The sequence below is a fragment of the Staurois parvus genome, unplaced genomic scaffold, assembly GCF_062004578.1.
Source record: "Staurois parvus isolate SC_StPar_1 unplaced genomic scaffold, SC_StPar_1.0 ptg004061l, whole genome shotgun sequence".
NCBI classification, from domain to species: domain Eukaryota; kingdom Metazoa; phylum Chordata; class Amphibia; order Anura; family Ranidae; genus Staurois; species Staurois parvus.
Genome location: NW_028321856.1, coordinates 676 through 19,712, shown reverse-complemented (window position 1 = coordinate 19,712; position 19,037 = coordinate 676). Strand labels below are relative to the sequence as shown.

At 52.2% G+C, this 19,037-nt stretch overlaps 1 protein-coding gene across 2 annotated transcripts; it reads left to right on the top strand.

The window, feature by feature from the left end:
- The first annotated feature begins 908 nt into the window (after positions 1–908).
- WDR45 (WD repeat domain 45) lies at positions 909–15,135 on the top strand. Of its 2 annotated transcripts, XM_089668284.1 has the most exons (10): positions 909–965; positions 1,059–1,123; positions 3,478–3,552; positions 4,674–4,778; positions 4,898–4,994; positions 8,856–8,950; positions 9,041–9,120; positions 9,634–9,842; positions 11,461–11,562; positions 14,900–15,135. In XM_089668284.1, the coding sequence occupies exons 2-10, from the start codon at positions 1,075–1,077 to the stop codon at positions 15,069–15,071; spliced, it is 984 nt and encodes a 327-aa protein (XP_089524410.1). In that variant the 5' UTR covers positions 909–965; positions 1,059–1,074; the 3' UTR covers positions 15,072–15,135. The 2 variants fall into 2 exon arrangements, with proteins under 2 accessions (XP_089524410.1, XP_089524411.1); XM_089668285.1 differs by lacking the exons at positions 3,478–3,552; positions 4,674–4,778 and having other exon boundaries at positions 911–965.
- Positions 15,136–19,037: the final 3,902 nt, after the last annotated feature.

The following is a 19,037-nucleotide window of genomic DNA, read 5'->3' as shown; positions in this document are numbered from 1 at the left end:
CACCGCCTCCAGCCTGACCCCTCAGTACAGACCACCGCCTCCAGCCTGACCCCTCAGTACAGACCACCGCCTCCAGCCTGACCCCCCAGTACAGACCACCCCCTCCAGCCTGACCCCTCATTACAGACCACCGCCTCCAGCCTATCCCCTCATTACAGACCACCGCCTCCAGCCTAACCCCTCATTACAGACCACCCCCTCCAGCCTAACCCCCCAGTACAGACCACCGCCTCCAGCCTAACCCCCCAGTACAGACCACCGCCTCCAGCCTAACCCCTCATTACAGACCACCGCCTCCAGCCTAACCCCTCATTACAGACCACCGCCTCCAGCCTAACCCCTCATTACAGACCACCGCCTCCAGCCTAACCCCTCAGTCCAACCCCTTAGTAAAGAGTCCCCAATCAGGGATTCCTTCACTTTGGATAGATTTCCTCTCACTTCCTGTTTTGGTTCCTGAGACAGGAAGTAAATGGAAATCTCCCCAATGGGGACACAGATGGGAAAATATCCATGACAGGGATTGTAACCCTCTCCGAGCCAAAATGAAATCCATAAGGTCTACTTTCAGGACTTTAGAGATGATCAGCTTCTAATGTTCTGCCGCCATTGTGTACATAACAGCCAGGTGACCAGCATTTCTGGGGGGATGGTCAGCATAACAGCCAGGTGTACATAACAGCCAGGTGACCAGCATTTCTGGGGGGGATGGTCAGCATAACAGCCAGGTGACCAGCATTTCTGGGGGGGTGGTCAGCATAACAGCCAGGTGACCAGCATTTCTGGGGGGGGTGGTCAGCAATACCAGCCCCTTGGTGCTCTCTGGGCGAAGAGATGGCAATCGCCCTTAACAAAGATGGCAGCGGTGGAGCGTAAAGTGCCGAAGTAGCTTCCGGTCCATGTATTTCCGGTCCCGTGACCGAGCATGTAAACAAGGAAGTGGAACGAAAACAACAGAGGCGGCTGTGAGTGGAGATCCGGGTGCGGGGATGGGGGGCTGTGTGCGGATCGGGGGGCTCTGATGTTAGCGTGATGTCATTTGTTTCTTCTTTTTACAGCCGGAGAGATCCAATCATGGCTCAGCAACGAGGAGTGAATGGTCTCCGCTTCAACCAGGACCAGAGTGAGTGGGGGAGGGGCAGAGGAACTACATGTCCCAGCATTACCACATAGCAAAGCCGGGCTTAGGATAGGAAAGGAGGAGGGGGGGCAGTGTAGTGTCCCTCATTACATTGGGGGGGGGTCAGTGTAGGGCTCCTCATGACATTGGGATCAGTGTAGGGCCCCTCATTACATTGGGGTCAGTGTAGGGCCTCTCATTACAATGGGGGTCAGTGTAGGGCCCCTCATGACATTGGGGTTAGTGTAGGGGCCCCTCCTTACATTGGGGACAGTGTAGGGGCCCCTCCTTACATTGGGGGTCAGTGTAGGGCCCCTTGTACATTGTGGTCAGTGTAGGCCCTTTCGTTACATTGCGGTCAGTGGAAGCCCCCTCGTTACATTGGGGGTCATTGTAGGGCCCCTCGTTACATTGCGGTCAGTGTAGGCCTTTTCGTTACATTGCGGTCAGTGGAAGCCCCCTCGTTACATTGGGCGGTCAGTGTAGGGTCCCCTATTTACATTGGTGGACAGTGATGGGCCCCTCATTACATTGTGGTCAGTGTAGGGCCCCTCATCACATTGGTGGTCAGTGTAGGGCCCCTCCTTACATTGGGGACAGTGTAGGGGCCCCTCCTTACATTGGGGGTCATTGTAGGGCCCCTTGTACATTGTGGTCAGTGTAGGCCCTTTCGTTACATTGCGGTCAGTGGAAGCCCCCTCGTTACATTGGGGGTCAGTGTAGGGCCCCTCGTTACATTGGGCGGTCAGTGTAGGCCTTTTCGTTACATTGGGGGTCAGTGGAGGCCCCCTCGTTACATTGGGCGGTCAGTGTAGGGTCCCCTATTTACATTGGTGGACAGTGATGGGCCCCTCATTACATTGTGGTCAGTGTAGGGCCCCTCATCACATTGGTGGTCAGTGTAGGGCCCCTCATTACATTGGGGTCAGTGTAGGCCCCCCCCCCCGATTACACTGTTGGTCAGTGAATTGTCCATTTTATTAACAGTTGGTGTAATGCTCCCCAAGTTATGTTGCTGATCATCATAGCGCCCCCCCCCCCCCCCCTACATTGGTGGTCGGTCCATAACATTGGTAGTCAGTGTAGGGCCGTGATTGGATTATCTGGCAAAATCCATCTTGGCCTGTATGTGTTCTCCTCAGTAGGTTTGGTCTGGATGCATTCACAAGTTCTTGGAGGCTCCTGCAAACCTATATGCAGTATGTGTATATACACCGATCAGCCGTATCTCTATGACCACCCACCTAATACAGAGTAGCTCCCCCTTTTGCTACCAAAGCAGCCCCGACCCATCGCGGCATGGACCTCACTACACCTCTGAAGGTACGCTGTGGTATCGGCACCAAGCCGTCAGCAGCAGATCCTTTAAGTCCTGTAAGTTGGGAGGTGGCGCCTTCCTGGATCAGACTTGTTTTTTCCAGCACATTCCGCAGATGATCATTTGGATTGAGATCTGGAAAAGGTGGAGGTCAAGTCAACACTTCAAACTCGTCATGTTCCTCAAACCATTCCTGAATTCATCTGACCAGGCCACATTCTTCCATTTCTCTGTGGTCCAGTTCTGAGGCTCACGTACCCATTGAAGGCACTTATGGCTTTGGACACGGCTCAGCATGGGCCCTCTGATTGGTCTGCGGCTACACAGCCCCATACACAACAAACTGTGATGCTCCATGTGTTCTGACACCTTTCTATCAGAACCAGCATTCACTTTTTCACCGATTTGAGTTCCAGTGGCTCTTCCATTGGATTGGACTACACAGGCCAGACCAGACATCGGTGAGCCTTGGCTGCCCATGATCCTGTCACTGGTTGGCCAGTTCTCCTTCTTTGGACCACATTTGGTCGGTCCTGACAACTGCAGACCGGGAACATCCCATAAGAGCTGCAGGTTTGGCGATACTCTGACCCAGTCGTCTAGGCATTACAATTTGGCCCTTGTCAAAGTCCCTCAAATCCTTACAGTTGTCTATTTGTTTTCTGCTTTCAGCACATCAACTTCAGGGACAACATGTTCACTTGCTGCCTAATATATACCAACCACTATCAGATGGAAATCAGTGTTATTCACCTTACCTATCAGTGGTCAGAATGTGTGTATATATATATATGTGTGTGTGTGTGTGTATATGTGTGTGTGTGTGTATGTATGTATGTATATATATATATATACACAGCATGTAGTGTATGTTTCCGGACTGAACCATAAGTCCTGGATTTGGCAAACATTCAATAAAGTATTTTATTACAATTCATGGAATCATTCCACCACTCATAGACAGTCAGCACAGATATCAGCGGAGGGAAAATCACACAGATATTCATGTCTGTGATGCAGATCGCTGTGTGTGTTCCAGGTTGCTTCTGCTGTGCGATGGAGACTGGCGTGAGAATCTTCAACATCGAGCCTCTGATGGAGAAAGGACACCTCGGTGAGGAATACAGTTCCAGAAGCTGACCCAGGATCGTCTTCCCATCACTGACCATTGTGTTCTCTACCAGATCCTCCTATCCCGTCAATGACCATTGACTTCACCCTCAGAGCCTCCCATCCCATCACTGACCATTGTCTTCTCTCCCAGAACCTCCCATCCCGTCACTGACCATTGTCTTCTCTCCCAGAACCTCCCATCCCGTCACTGACCATTGTTTTCTCTTTCAGAACCTCCCATCCCGTCACTCACCATTGTCTTCTCTCCCAGAACCTCCCATCCAGTCACTGACCATTGTCTTCTCTCCCAGAACCTCCCATCCAGTCACTGACCATTGTCTTCTCTCCCAGAACCTCCCATCCCGTCACTGACCATCGTCTTCTCTCCCAGAACCTCCCATCCCGTCACTCACCATTGTCTTCTCTCCTAGAACCTCCCATCCCGTCACTCACCATTGTCTTCTCTCCCAGAACCTCCCATCCTGTCACTGACCATTGTCTTCTCTCCTAGAACCTCCCATCCCGTCACTGACCATTGTCTTCTCTCCCAGAACCTCCCATCCCATCACTGACCATTGTCTTCTCTCCCAGAACCTCCCATCACTCACTATGGTCTTCTTTCACAGAACCTCCTATCACTCACCATTGTCTTCTCTCCTAGAACCTCCCATCCCGTCCTTGTCTTCTCTCCCAGAACCTCCCATCCCGTCACTGACCATTGTCTTCTCTCCTAGAACCTCCCATCCCGTCCTTGTCTTCTCTCCCAGAACCTCCCATCCCATCACTGACCATTGTCTTCTCTCCCAGAACCTCCCATCCCGTCACTGACCATTGTCTTCTCTCCCAGAACCTCCCATCCCGTCACTGACCATTGTCTTCTCTCCCAGAACCTCCCATCCCATCACTGACCATTGTCTTCTCTTTCAGAACCTCCCATCCCATCACTGACCATTGTCTTCTCTCCCAGAACCTCCCATCCCATCACTGACCATTGTCTTCTCTCCCAGAACCTCCCATCCCGTCACTGACCATTGTCTTCTCTCCCAGAACCTCCCATCCCATCACTCACTATGGTCTTCTTTCACAGAACCTCCTGTCACTGACCAATGTCTTCTCTCTCAGACCAGGAGCAGGTGGGGAGTGTCGGCCAGGTGGAAATGTTGCACAGATGTAACTTGCTGGCACTGGTGGGGGGCGGCAGCAATCCCAAATTCTCCGATATATCTGGTACATTGTTTCATCTGTCACTGTGTGTTGTTTTTTTTTTTTTTTTTTCTCATTGTAACATCTTTCACGATATACGATGTTGATGATGAATCTGGGATTTATCTGTCTCTGTATTGTAGTGCTGATCTGGGACGATTCACGGGATGGAAAAGATAAGCTGGTCCTGGAATTTACATTCACCAAACCGGTGCTGAGCGTCCGACTGAGATCTGACAAGTGAGTCCCACCATTCCTTCTTCAGACCTTCAAATAACCCCTTCAGTGCCATTCTCTAATTCCCCCTTCATGTTCAGAGCATTCTTCAGTTGTCAGTGCCGTGATACTTTGGGTACAGTGTTGCATGACCGGGTAATTGTCATACCTGGTCATGCAACACCGTACCCAAATGAATTACATATTAATTGTGTGAGGTGGATAACAGAAAATCGGTTTCCCTTACCTCCTTTATTAATCTCTTGCCTCCCACATAACACATATGTGCAGCAGCAACGACGGTTGATTATTGTGATACTAAAAGTAAAAATGTTTCTGTTATTAAAAGAAAATGTTATACTTACCTCCCCTGTAATGGTTTTGCACAGAGCAGCCCCGACCAGGGGCGGACTGACCATTTGGAAACTCGGGCACTGCCCGAGGGCTCGGGGTCAGTAGGGAGCCCCCATGAGATGCCCCTGGTACCTTTTTCATAGGCTTTTTTGAGCTTGGGAAAGGACACAGGGGCCCCATGATCCCCTATTGCTCGGGGGCCCCATGAGTTGTCAGTCCGCCCCTGGCCCCGACCCTTCTCTTCTTGGGTGCTGCTCTGGCGCTCTTTGCTCTTCCCCCTGCTGAGTGCCCCATAGCAAGCCGCTTGCTATGGGAGCACTCGCGCATGCTCACTACTGAGCTGTGGACACAGTGCGCGGCTCATCTCCGTCCTCACTGGCTGTGATTGACAGCAGCGAGAGCCAATGGCTCCCACTGCTGTCTCTGAGCCAATGGGGAGGGAGGTAGCAGAGAGTCTGCTCTCATGCATATCGCTGGATCAAGATGGAGCTCAGGTAACTATTGGGGGGGGGGGGGGAGCTGCACACAGAATCCATGAAGGTAAAAATACTTTCAGCCTTTAGAACCACTTTAAGGCCCAGACTCTACACATCCATGGGCAGAGGCTTCAGTGACTGAGCTTTCAAAGACAGCTCCTGGTCTTTATTATTTTTTTTTTTATTTCAGGTACTTATTTGGCGCCATCAGTTTTACGCAGCGCTTTACATATATATTGCACATTCACATCAGTCCCTGACCCTCAAAGGGTGCACAATCTAAGGTCCCTAATTTACATTCATTCATACATATACTAGGGTCAATTTAGACAGGATCCAATTAACCTACCAGCATGTCTTTGGAGGGCGGGAGGAAACCGGAGTACCCGGATGAAACCCACGCAGGCACAGGGAGAATATGCAAACTCCAGGCAGGAGGTGCCATGGCTGGGATTCGAACCAATGACCCTTGTACTGCCAGGCGGAAGTGCTAGCCATTTAGCCACTGTGGTCTCTAGTAATGATCAGGATTCCAGAGGACGGACTCCCATTCATGTGACCACTGTGACAGCCAATCATAATGCTCGCATGATCAGGCAGCCCCCCCCCCCCCCTTTCCTGGGTGTAATAGCCCAGTTAAAGGGATGCCAGGGCTGAGCATAAAGGGGTTATACATATAAAGGAAAAATGCCAGGACAGTATGAACACGCCAAAATGACCCTTTTTTGGGAAAATAGGCACCCCCAAGGTGGTCTCATTAGTTTTTCGAAAGTGAAGAAACATGTTGGTATTGAGAGGGTAATGGTGCACGAGATAGAACTCATTACTGTACGCAGAGGGGGGTTAATGTACAGGTCACATGAAGTGGGAGGATGGAGATGAAGGGGTTGATGTGCCGGATGAGGGAGGTGTGGGGTTAACATACAGCTCAGATACCGAGTCAGAATGGAAATGAGATGTACATGGGGGGGGGTTCCCACAATCAGAACCCCTCACCAGGAATCTACTGCTGCTGCTGCCTGTGATATGAAACTAATGAATCATTCTTTCTATTATTAGTTCCTCCTTTAACCACCTCCTGTCCGGCCGTTGTATATAAACGGCCGGACGGTGGCAGTGCAGGGGCGGGTGGCCGTTTATAAATGGCCTCCCCGCACCCTGCTTGTGCGCACTCCCTGGGAGCGCGCAGCACCGCGATCCGGTGCCCACTGTGTCCTCTGGACACAGTGGAACATCGATCATCGGAGAGGTCCCGATCATGTGATCGCTGATTGGCCAATCAGTGATCACATGCAAAGTAGTAAGCAAGATGTAACTTGTGACATCATTGCTTACTACGTGTGAAATTTGTGAATGATCACAGAGGTCACATGGTACAGGACTATTCACAACAGCCTTGTACCATGTGACAAGCAGTGACCAATCACAGCTCACTCAGTAGTTCTCAATGGCTGCAAGAATACAGCCAGAGAGGAGAAATTATTGCTTTTACATCCTTTATGGGTGTAAAAGCAATCAGTGTAAAAAAAAAAAAAAATCTTCATCACCCCCCCACCATGGTGACTGTACTGCTAGGGTGACAGTATGTAAAAATAAATAAATAAAAAATATAACGGAATAAATTTTGGCCAAGATTTATGATGAAATATTATTTATTTGCAAAATTTAATAAGAAAAACACTTTTTTTCAAAATTTTTGGACTTTTTAATTTACATAGCAAAAAAAATAAAAATCCCAGTGGTGAATAAATACCACCAAAATAAAGTTTTATCTCTCTCAAAAAAATGCTAAAAAATTCATATGGGTACAGTGTTGCATGACCGCGCAATTGTCATTCAACGTGTGATAGCGCTGAAAGCTGAAAATTGGCCTGGGCTGGAAGGGGGGAAAGTGTCCGGACTGGAAGGGGGGGAAAGTGTCCGGACTGGAAGGGGGGGAAAGTGTCCGGACTGGAAGGGGGGGAAAGTGTCCGGACTGGAAGGGGGGGAAAGTGTCCGGACTGGAAGGGGGGGGAAAGTGTCCGGACTGGAAGGGGGGGAAAGTGTCCGGACTGGAAGGGGGGGAAAGTGTCCGGACTGGAAGGGGGTAAAAGTGTCCGGACTGGAAGGGGGTGAAAGTGTCCGGACTGGAAGGGGTGAAAGTGTCCGGACTGGAAGGGGGTAAAAGTGTCCGGACTGGAAGGGGGTAAAAGTGTCCGGACTGGAAGGGGGTGAAAAGTGTCCGGACTGGAAGGGGTAAAAGTGTCCGGACTGGAAGGGGGTAAAAGTGTCCGGACTGGAAGGGGGTAAAAGTGTCCGGACTGGAAGGGGGTAAAAGTGTCCGACTGGAAGGGGGTGAATGTGTCCGGACTGGAAAGGGGTGAAAGCGTCCGGACTGGAAGGGGGTGAAAGCGTCCGGACTGGAAGGGGGTGAATGCGTCCGGACAGGAAGGGGGTGAATGCGTCCGGACAGGAAGGGGGGTGAATGTGTCCGGACTGGAAGGGGGTGAAAGCGTCCGGACTGGAAGGGGGTGAAAGCGTCCGGACTGGAAGTGGTTATAAGGGGTGGGCTCTCCAATGTAAACAATAGCACTGATCATTGCAGTGATCACAAGGTACAGAGCCACTGAGATCAGCTGTATACACAGAGGGAATTTATCAGTACTGGGGCAGCTGTGCAAGAAAACCAATCGGCTTCTTTCTTTGCTTTTCAAAGCTTAACGGAAGAAGCTGATTGGTTGCCATGCAGAACAGGTCTGGATTCTGTCTCTCGATAAATTCCCCCCACCGTGTCTAAAGGACAAATCCATCTGCGGTAACAACATCCCTGTACCAGTTGTCAGAATGGAGGTTGGATTGTCATCCCTGCCATGTTTATAAAGAGGAGAGAGCAGACTGACGGAGAGATGAGCCCGACATTGTGCTTCTTCTCCCGTCACAGCCTGGCAGTGGGTCCAGGATGACCCGGGCTCAGAAGAAATGGGCTGAATGATTCTGGCTACCAGTCTGAGGGCATCTAGTGGCTGAAAACAAGTACTGCGGGGAAATCTCTGAATGTGTTATCTTTTTTTTGCAGAATTGTGATTGTAGTGAAGAATCGAATTTACGTCTATTCGTTCCCAGACAACCCATCCAAGCTGTTTGAGTTTGATACCAGAGACAACCCCAAAGGTAAAAGCTTCAAACCCCGACTGTACGTATCACTTGTTCTGTGAGGAGCCTGCTCTGCTGTACCGATTGGTGTGTTTGTGTACCCCGCAGGTCTGTGTGACCTGTGCCCCAGCATGGAGAAGCAGTTGCTGCTCTTTCCGGGTCACAAGTGTGGCAGCTTGCAGCTAGTGGTAAGTTATAAATTCCTGTCCTCAGCACCTGGGATTGTACAGTGCACCCCCCCCCCCCCCAGCATTGCTTAGTACCTATTAGACAATTGTCAGTCGCTGTCCTGCTATTTCCAAACACATTCCTGACTTCCCTAAAACGTGCATGCTCTTCCCCTGCTTGCCACTGGGTGCTGCAGACATTAGCTGTGCAATCTGCTGATCATTCGCTTAGAGTGTAATCCAGCAAATGATCAACAGATTGCACAGTTAAAATCTGCAGCATCCATCAGCCAGCAGGGAGGAGCATGCACGTGTAATGGGATGCTGGGAATGTGTTCTTTTATATAATGTTTTAAAAGCAGGTCCATGGCACGGTGCTGTTGCGGGACCTGCCAGCCTCTCCCACCAAACTCGAACTTCCTACAAAGCAAAGACCAGCAGATCGACCCAGTGATGATATTACTGGGCTTCAAAAGAGGTATTTCTTGAAAACGAAAAGCTGACAAAGGTCGGTGATTGTCTCTTTTCATACAGGATCTGTGCAATGCCAAGCCCAGCAGTTCGTCGGCCCCGTTCACGATCAATGCCCATCAGAGCGAACTGGGCTGCCTGGCCGTCAACCAGCAGGGCACTCTTGTGGCGTCCGCCTCACGGAAAGGCACTTTAATCCGGCTGTTTGACACTCAGACGCGGGATCAGCTGGTGGAATTAAGACGCGGCACAGACCCGGCAACATTATACTGGTAAGTGTTGTGAATGTAGACCCGGGGTCTCCTCACCTCCTAAGCAAAGGGCCCCTTTACTGTCCTTCAGGCTTTAGAGGGGGCCAGTGGTAGTAGAAAATGATAAAACCATCATTGGCTTTAATGGGTGGACGAGGGCCCCATTGTAGGTATCAATGGGAAGAATAGTGCCCCGTCATTGGTGTCAGTGGGAGGAATAGTGCCCCATCATTGGTGTCAATGGGAAGAATAGTGCCATTGATGGTGTCAGTGGAAGGAATAGTGCCCCATCATTGGTGTCAGTGGGAGGAATGGTGCCCCATCATTGGTGTCAGTGGGAGGAATGGTGCCCCGTCATTGGTGTCAGTGGGAGGAATAGTGCCCCGTCATTGGTGTCGGTGGGAGGAATAGTGCCCCGTCATTGGTGTCAGTGGGAGGAATAGTGCCCCGTCATTGGTGTCAGTGGGAGGAATAGTGCCCCGTCATTGGTGTCAGTGGGAGGAATAGTGCCCCGTCATTGGTGTCAGTGGGAGGAATAGTGCCCCGTCATTGGTGTCAGTGGGAGGAATAGTGTCCCGTCATTGGTGTCAGTGGGAGGAATAGTGTTTCATCATTGGTGTCAGTGGGAGGAATAGTGCCCCATCATTGGTCTCAGTGGGAGGAATAGTGCCCCATCATTGGTATCAGTGGGAGGAATAGTGCCCCATCATTGGTGTCAGTGGGAGGAATAGTGCCCCATCATTGGTGTCAGTGGGAGGAATGGTGCCCCATCATTGGTGTCAGTGGGAGGAATGGTGCCCCATCATTGGTGTCAGTGGGAGGAATGGTGCCCCATCATTGGTGTCAGTGGGAGGAATGGTGCCCCATCATTGGTGTCAGTGGGAGGAATGGTGCCCCATCATTGGTGTCAGTGGGAGGAATGGTGCCCCATCATTGGTGTCAGTGGGAGGAATGGTGCCCCATCATTGGTGTCAGTGGGAGGAATGGTGCCCCATCATTGGTGTCAGTGGGAGGAATGGTGCCCCATCATTGGTGTCAGTGGGAGGAATGGTGCCCCATCATTGGTGTCAGTGGGAGGAATGGTGCCCCATCATTGGTGTCAGTGGGAGGAATGGTGTCCCATCATTGGTGTCAGTGGGAGGAATAGTGCCCCATCATTGGTGTCAGTGGGAGGAATAGTGCCCCATCATTGGTGTCACTGGAAGGAATGCAGCCCTTGTAATGCATATGTGTGGCAGCAAAGACAGTGCAGTTTCAATGGCCACACACTTCCCACATACTCATCCATAGTGCACTTCTAGTACAGTGACTGAGGCCTCAAAGACAGCTCTCGGGCTCTGTCAATGACTGTGAGCTGGCAGTGATCATGTGATCACTGTGGCAGCCAATCACAGTGCTCCTGTGATTGACCGCTCCTTCCTAAGCCCCCACCCCTACCCCCGGGGTGTGAAGACCCTGTTAAAGGGATGCTGGGGGCTGTGCATAGGAGAGGTTAAAGCCCGTCTCTGGACAAGATTACCCATAATTCACTAAAAGTATCGGATTGGTTATTGATTGTACAGAAATTGGTTGGTCTGCTCTGACAAATGTCTCATGAATTGCTCTTCAAGGGATCTCCATTTTATTTTTTCCTTTTCAGTATCAATTTCAGCCACGACAGCTCCTTCCTATGCAGTTCCAGTGATAAAGGAACCGTTCATATCTTCGCTCTGAAGGACACCAAGCTGAACCGGCGATCTGCGTACGTACCATGTGACCGCGGCTGTATGCAAATATCCGAAGCTTCTCTGCCCTCTGTCTGTACTCTTGTTAGAGAGATTACCGTTTCATTCAGTAACAACGATTGCAGATATCAATGAAATACATCCGTATTCGCAATCAAAAAAATATCCTGATCACTTGCCCAGATTAGTTCAGTGTTACTATGGTAACGTTGTATTACTTTGGTCACAGTGTGCTGAAAAATAAAATAGTAAAAAAAAGAAAAAATGTAATAAAAAATAATAAACATTTGAAAAAAAAATATTAATTCAATTATTATTTTCACCAAAGGTAGCAGAATACATTTTGACCTAAATTTATGAAGAAATGTTATTTATTTGCAAAATTTTATAACAGAAACGAAGAAAAGCATGTTTTTTTTTTTTTTTTTTTTTGTTTCAAAAGTTTCAGGTGTTTTTTTGTTTTATTTAGCAAAAAATAAAAAAAAACTCAGTGGTGATTAAATACCACCAAAAGAAAGCTCTATCTGTGTGAAAAAAAAGGATAAAAATGTCATATGGGTCCAGTGTTGCATGACCGTGCAATTGTCATTCAAAGTGCGACAGCGCTGAAAATTGGCCTGGGCAGGAAGGGGGGTGAAAGCGTCCGGACTGGAAGAGGGTGAAAGCGTCCGGACCGGAAGGGGGGGAAAGCGTCCAGACCGGAAGGGGGGGAAAGCTTCCGGACCGGAAGGGGGGGGAAAGCGTCCGGACCGGAAGGGGGGGAAAGCGTCCGGACCGGAAGGGGGGGAAAGCGTCCGGACCGGAAGGGGGGGAAAGCGCCGGGACCGGAAGGGGGGGAAAGCGTCGGGACCGGAAGGGGGGGAAAGCGTCGGGACCGGAAGGGGGGGAAAGCGCCGGGACCGGAAGGGGGGGAAAGCGCCGGGACCGGAAGGGGGGGGGAAGCGCCGGGACCGGAAGGGGGGGGGAAGCGTCGGGACCGGAAGGGGGGGGAAGCGTCCGGACCGGAAGGGGCTGAAAGCGTCCGGACCGGAAGGGGGTGAAAGCGTCGGGACCGGAAGGGGGGGGGAGCGTCGGGACCGGAAGGGGGTGAAAGCGTCGGGACCGGAAGGGGGGGGAAGCGTCCGGACCGGAAGGGGCTGAAAGCGTCCGGACCGGAAGGGGGTGAAAGCGTCGGGACCGGAAGGGGGGGGGAGCGCCGGGACCGGAAGGGGGGGGAAGCGCCGGGACCAGAAGGGGGGGGGAAGCGTCCGGACCGGAAGGGGGTGAAAGCGTCGGGACCGGAAGGGGGGGAAAGCGCCGGGACCGGAAGGGGGGGAAAGCGTCCGGACCGGAAGGGGGTGAAAGCGTCCGGACCGGAAGGGGGTGAAAGCGTCCGGACCGGAAGGGGGGGGAAGCGTCCGGACCGGAAGGGGGTGAAAGCGTCCGGACCGGAAGGGGGGGTGAAAGCGTCCGGACCGGAAGGGGGTGAAAGCGTCGAGACCGGAAGGGGGGGAAGTGTCCGGAATGGAAGGGGGTGAAAGTGTCCGGACCGGAAGGGGGGAAAGCGTCGGGACCGGAAGGGGGGGAAAGCGTCGGGACCGGAAGGGGGGGGGAAGCGTCCGGACCGGAAGGGGGGGAAAGCTTCCGGACCGGAAGGGGGGGAAAGCGTCCGGACCGGAAGGGGGGGAAAGCGTCCGGACCGGAAGGGGGGGAAAGCGTCCGGACCGGAAGGGGGGGAAAGCGCCGGGACCGGAAGGGGGGGAAAGCGTCGGGACCGGAAGGGGGGGAAAGCGTCGGGACCGGAAGGGGGGGAAAGCGCCGGGACCGGAAGGGGGGGAAAGCGCCGGGACCGGAAGGGGGGGGGAAGCGCCGGGACCGGAAGGGGGGGGGAAGCGTCGGGACCGGAAGGGGGGGGGAAGCGTCCGGACCGGAAGGGGCTGAAAGCGTCCGGACCGGAAGGGGGTGAAAGCGTCCGGACCGGAAGGGGGGGGAAGCGTCCGGACCGGAAGGGGCTGAAAGCGTCCGGACCGGAAGGGGGTGAAAGCGTCGGGACCGGAAGGGGGGGGGAGCGCCGGGACCGGAAGGGGGGGGAAGCGCCGGGACCAGAAGGGGGGGGGAAGCGTCCGGACCGGAAGGGGGTGAAAGCGTCGGGACCGGAAGGGGGGGAAAGCGCCGGGACCGGAAGGGGGGGAAAGCGTCCGGACCGGAAGGGGGTGAAAGCGTCCGGACCGGAAGGGGGTGAAAGCGTCCGGACCGGAAGGGGGGGGAAGCGTCCGGACCGGAAGGGGGTGAAAGCGTCCGGACCGGAAGGGGGTGAAAGCGTCCGGACCGGAAGGGGGTGAAAGCGTCGAGACCGGAAGGGGGGGAAGTGTCCGGAATGGAAGGGGGTGAAAGTGTCCGGACCGGAAGGGGGGAAAGCGTCGGGACCGGAAGGGGGGGAAAGCGTCGGGACCGGAAGGGGGGGGAAGCGTCGGGACCGGAAGGGGGGGGAAGCGTCCGGACCGGAAGGGGGGGGAAGCGTCCGGACCGGAAGGGGGGGGAAGCGTCCGGACCGGAAGGGGGTGAAAGCGTCGGGACCGGAAGGGGGGGAAAGCGCCGGGACCGGAAGGGGGGGAAAGCGCCGGGACCGGAAGGGGGGGAAAGCGCCGGGACCGGAAGGGGGGGGGAAGCGCCGGGACCGGAAGGGGGTGAAAGCGTCGGGACCGGAAGGGGGGGGAAGCGTCCGGACCGGAAGGGGCTGAAAGCGTCCGGACCGGAAGGGGGTGAAAGCGTCGGGACCGGAAGGGGGGGGAAGCATCGGGACCGGAAGGGGGTGAAAGCGTCGGGACCGGAAGGGGGGGGAAGCGTCCGGACTGGAAGGGGCTGAAAGCGTCCGGACCGGAAGGGGGTGAAAGCGTCGGGACCGGAAGGGGGGGGAAGCGCCGGGACCGGAAGGGGGGGGAAGCGCCGGGACCGGAAGGGGGGGGGAAGCGTCCGGACCGGAAGGGGGTGAAAGCGTCGGGACCGGAAGGGGGGGAAAGCGCCGGGACCGGAAGGGGGGGAAAGCGCCGGGACCGGAAGGGGGGGAAAGCGTCCGGACCGGAAGGGGGTGAAAGCGTCCGGACCGGAAGGGGGGGAAAGCGTCGGGACCGGAAGGGGGGGAAAGCGTCGGGACTTGAAGTGGTTACAGAGCAGATCACATGACATCCGTATACTTACGTGCTCCTGACTGCCTGCAGCACCAGACCCGGCCCATAGCCATCCAGACCCGGTCCATAGCCATCTGTGAACGGAGCCTCATTGTGGACCACTTGACTACACACATAGAACTCAGATCTAGAACCAGAATGTTCTTTAATATGTTTACTCATCAGATGTTTTTTCTTTTTCCGTCAGCTTGGCACGCGTGGGGAAGGTGGGTCCTATGATCGGCCAGTATGTGGATTCACAGTGGAGTTTGGCCAGTTTCACGGTACCAGCAGAGTCCGCCTGCATCTGCGCCTTCGGGAAGAACACCTCCAAAAATGTCAACTCCGTGATCGGTGAGGGAAGCCCATCTCTTCTGTAGTCTTACTGATTATACAGGACGGCGGTGATGTGAAAAATAATTACAAAGATCAGCCAATCAGGAATGACTTGAAACCTTTTGGCTGACAGGTCTGTTCGGGGGGTTTTACACAGCCACCTGGAGTGTGTATATCTGATAAAGCAGGCTGACGCAGGTCACGTGACCAGCCCTGGATTGCTTTCACACAACCTGGTAACGGGCGCCCTTACTCATGTATCCCCGGCTCCGCTTGTCCATCTGCGGGCCCAGGACCGACATAGCATGTCCACTCTCCTCCCCTCCTTGTTGCTGACCCGGAAGAGACGTGTAAAACGTCACTTCCAGGTCCCCCTGTCAATTTGGAGGATAATGCAACGCGAACTGCACTGCATTACATTCAGTGAACCACAGGAAAGATTCAGGCCCTTTTAGACTCATTAAAGAGAACCTGTCACAAAAAAAAAAAATCACATAGGGGACTTTTTGTGGTCCATAGTCTGTTTTTTTTTTTTTTTTTTAATCATATTTTGTATTTTTTTTATTTCCATTAACAAGTATGGATCTATGTTTATCCCAAGCATTTTTTACACTACTTACTTCTTCCACCGGCACTCCTTCCCCTTGACCAGTGCCCCTAATAGCAAGCCGCTTGTCTTGCTGTGGGGGCACTGATGTGTGCTTGCTCCCGACTTCCCATTCTTTGCATCAATAAGACACCTAAGAGTCCTGGAGGGTTAGGGACTGTATATATGTATGTGTGTGTGTATGTATATATATATTTATATTTGTGTGTTTGTATGTGAATGTATTTAATATATATATATATATTAATTACCGTATGTTTCGCTCCATAAGACGCACCTAGGTTTTAGAGGCAGAAAACAGGAAAAAAAAAATTCTGAACTAATGGACTTCAGACATAGTACAGGAGATGACCAGAGACTGCGGACACGGTACAGGAGATGACCAGAGACTGCGGACACAGTACAGGGGATGACCGGAGACTGCGGACACGGTACAGGAGATGACCAGAGACTGCGGACACGGTACAGGGGATGACCGGAGACTGCGGACACGGTACAGGAGATGACCAGAGACTGCGGACACGGTACAGGAGATGACCGGAGACTGCGGCCACGGTACAGGAGATGACCGGAGACTGCGGACACGGTACAGGAGATGACCAGAGACTGCGGACACGGTACAGGAGATGACCGGAGACTGCGGACACGGTACAGGGGATGACCGGAGACTGCGGACACGGTACAGGAGATGACCGGAGACTGCGGCCACGGTACAGGAGATGACCGGAGACTGCGGACACGGTACAGGAGATGACCAGAGACTGCGGACACGGTACAGGAGATGACCGGAGACTGCGGACACGGTACAGGAGATGACCGGAGACTGCGGACACGGTACAGGAGATGACCGGAGACTGCGGACACGGTGCAGGAGATGACCGGAGACTGCGGACACGGTGCAGGAGATGACCGGAGACTGCGGACACGGTGCAGGAGATGACCGGAGACTGCGGACACGGTGCAGGAGATGACCGGAGACTGCGGACAGCACAGGGATGACCGGAGACTGTGGATAGTACAGGGGATGACTGCTGACCTTTGGGGAGGGGGGGGAGGGGTACCTGAATTTGACAGATACCCACTCCCACTTCCGCGGAGTTGTTCTTTCATCTTACCCGTTCCTCGATCCAGCCGCACGCTGTCTTCCCGGCTTCTGTAATGGCGCTCGGCATGACAGCCGGGTGCCCAGTGCGCATGAGCGAGAAGCACTTGCGCTTTGTGATTGGTCCAGCAGGTTCTGGGATCTGTCATGTGTCCCAGGTACCGCCTTACCATTCACAAAAAGCACCGCTTCCTGCGCATGCGCACTTGGCACCAGGCTGTCATGCCCACACTACAGAAGCCGGGAAGACCGCGCCGCTGGATAGAGGAACGGGTAAGATGAAAGAACAACTACACGGAAGTGGGAGCGGGTATCTGTCAAATTCAGGTACCTCCCCCCCCTCCCCAAAGGTCAGCACTCATCTCCATAAGGTCCCGCTGTAGAGCTGAGCGGCCGGCCCGGTATTCTGACAAGGCGGCGGTGGAAATACCGGACCGGCCGCTCCATATTGGCCGGCCGCTGACATTTTCCCCCCTTTTTTGGGGGGAAAAAAGTGCGTCTTATGGAGCGAAAAATACGGTACATTCACATACAAAACACTCAAATAAATATATATATATATATATATATATATATATATATATATATATATATATACATACATACACATACATATATATATATATATATATATATATATATATGTGTGTGTGTGTGTGTATATATAATATATTTTGCATGTTGAAATGTGTTTTTATTACAAAATATATGAAAAAAAATTTTAAAAATACATTTCAAATATATTGTATGTCTTTAAAAATACAAATCTACATTTTTGGAATGCATTTAAAAATTATGTTAAAATGACTTTATATGTTCAAAAAATTCTGAAGAATATATTTAAAAAATATATATTTTAAAAATATATTTTTTTAAACTATATTCTTCATATTTTTTAGGAATGTAAAGAGCTGCATAAATTGACGGCGCTATATAAGTACCTGTAATAAATAGAGCGGCGGTTTGCCCCCACCCTCCCAGCTCTCTCCTCATTGGCTCACTGGCTGTGACTGACAGCAGTGAGAGCGAATGGCTTCCACTGCTGGGTCTCAGCCAATAAGGAGAGAAAGACTTGGGACAACCGAGGCTCCCCTGCACATCACTGGATTGAGATCGGGCTCAGGTGAGTATAAATGAGGGGCTGTGGGGGGAGCAGCACGCAGATTTTTCACCTTCATGCATGGACTGCATGAAGGTAAAAAACCTTCAGCCTTTACAACAACTTTAAATGTAGAAAAAAAAAAAATTGTAAAAAAATGAAAGTTACAACCAAGCATATAAAATTTCCCCTAAAAATGTTTTGAGCCACACCCCCACATATATGCACGTACGAACGTTGACACACGCATCGGGGGCGCCTATGTATGAAGATGTCGATTGCCATACATATGTTACATATCGCTGCGCATATCGCGAGGGCAAAATTTCTAGCACCAGACTTCCTCCGTAATGCTAAACTAGTGACCTATAGGGCGCTTCTGAAGGGTACTGACATTTGTCGCCATTTCACGGGCACACGCAAATTTTAGGGCTCGTTCACACTAGGCTGTTTTGCCAACGCTTGCCAAACGCCCCTATAGCGTTTGGCAAGCGTTGGTCCGGCGTTTGCGGAGCGTTTTTTAACGCCCGGCAAACGCTCCGCAAACGCCGCATGCGCGGTTTAGCGGCGGTTGCTAGGCGTTTGCTGAGCGTTAATAACGCCCCACAAACGCCTATAATGCAGTTTGAGTGGTGTTACCGCTCCGCAAATGCCCCGCAACCGCACCGCAAACGCCGGCCGGGCGTTTGCGGAGCGGCACCATAGACGAGAATAGGAGGCTTCAAAGCCTCCTGACTCGTCCAGAGGCGTCTGTTTTGCCGCAACGCAAACGCTCCCGTTAGAACAGCACCATGTGCTGTAATGTGCAGAATTGGCAGAGGCGTTTGGGAAGCGGTAAAAACGCTTCCCAAACGCCTCTCTGCCACCTGCACACAAGGCTAGTGTGAACGTAGCCTTAAGGTCTGACATGTCGGGTATCTATTTACTCGGTGCAACCTCATCTTTTATATCTTACCAAAAATTGGGTAATTTATTACGTTTGTGGGCCCTAAAATTAACTGTAGTGTATTTTTTTACTGAAATGTTGCGTTTCCTAGACCTTTGCGGTAATATTGGGCGACTACCACTGTTTTATTCTCCAGGGTCTCTGCTTTCAGAAAATATATTGAGTTTTGAGGGTTTATGCAAAGATTTTTTTAAAACATGTGCGCAAAAATGCAAAAACAGCGTTTGTATAGGTTGTCGCAGGTTATTGCACTTTA

Bases quoted from the DNA above. Each gene is read 5' to 3' on its own strand.
- WDR45 (XM_089668284.1), top strand. From the start codon at position 1,075: ATGGCTCAGCAACGAGGAGTGAATGGTCTCCGCTTCAACCAGGACCAG. The intron at 8,951-9,040 runs GTAAAAGCTTCA...TGTACCCCGCAG, and splicing joins TACCAGAGACAACCCCAAAG to GTCTGTGTGACCTGTGCCCC. The intron at 9,843-11,460 runs GTAAGTGTTGTG...TTTCCTTTTCAG, and splicing joins GACCCGGCAACATTATACTG to TATCAATTTCAGCCACGACA.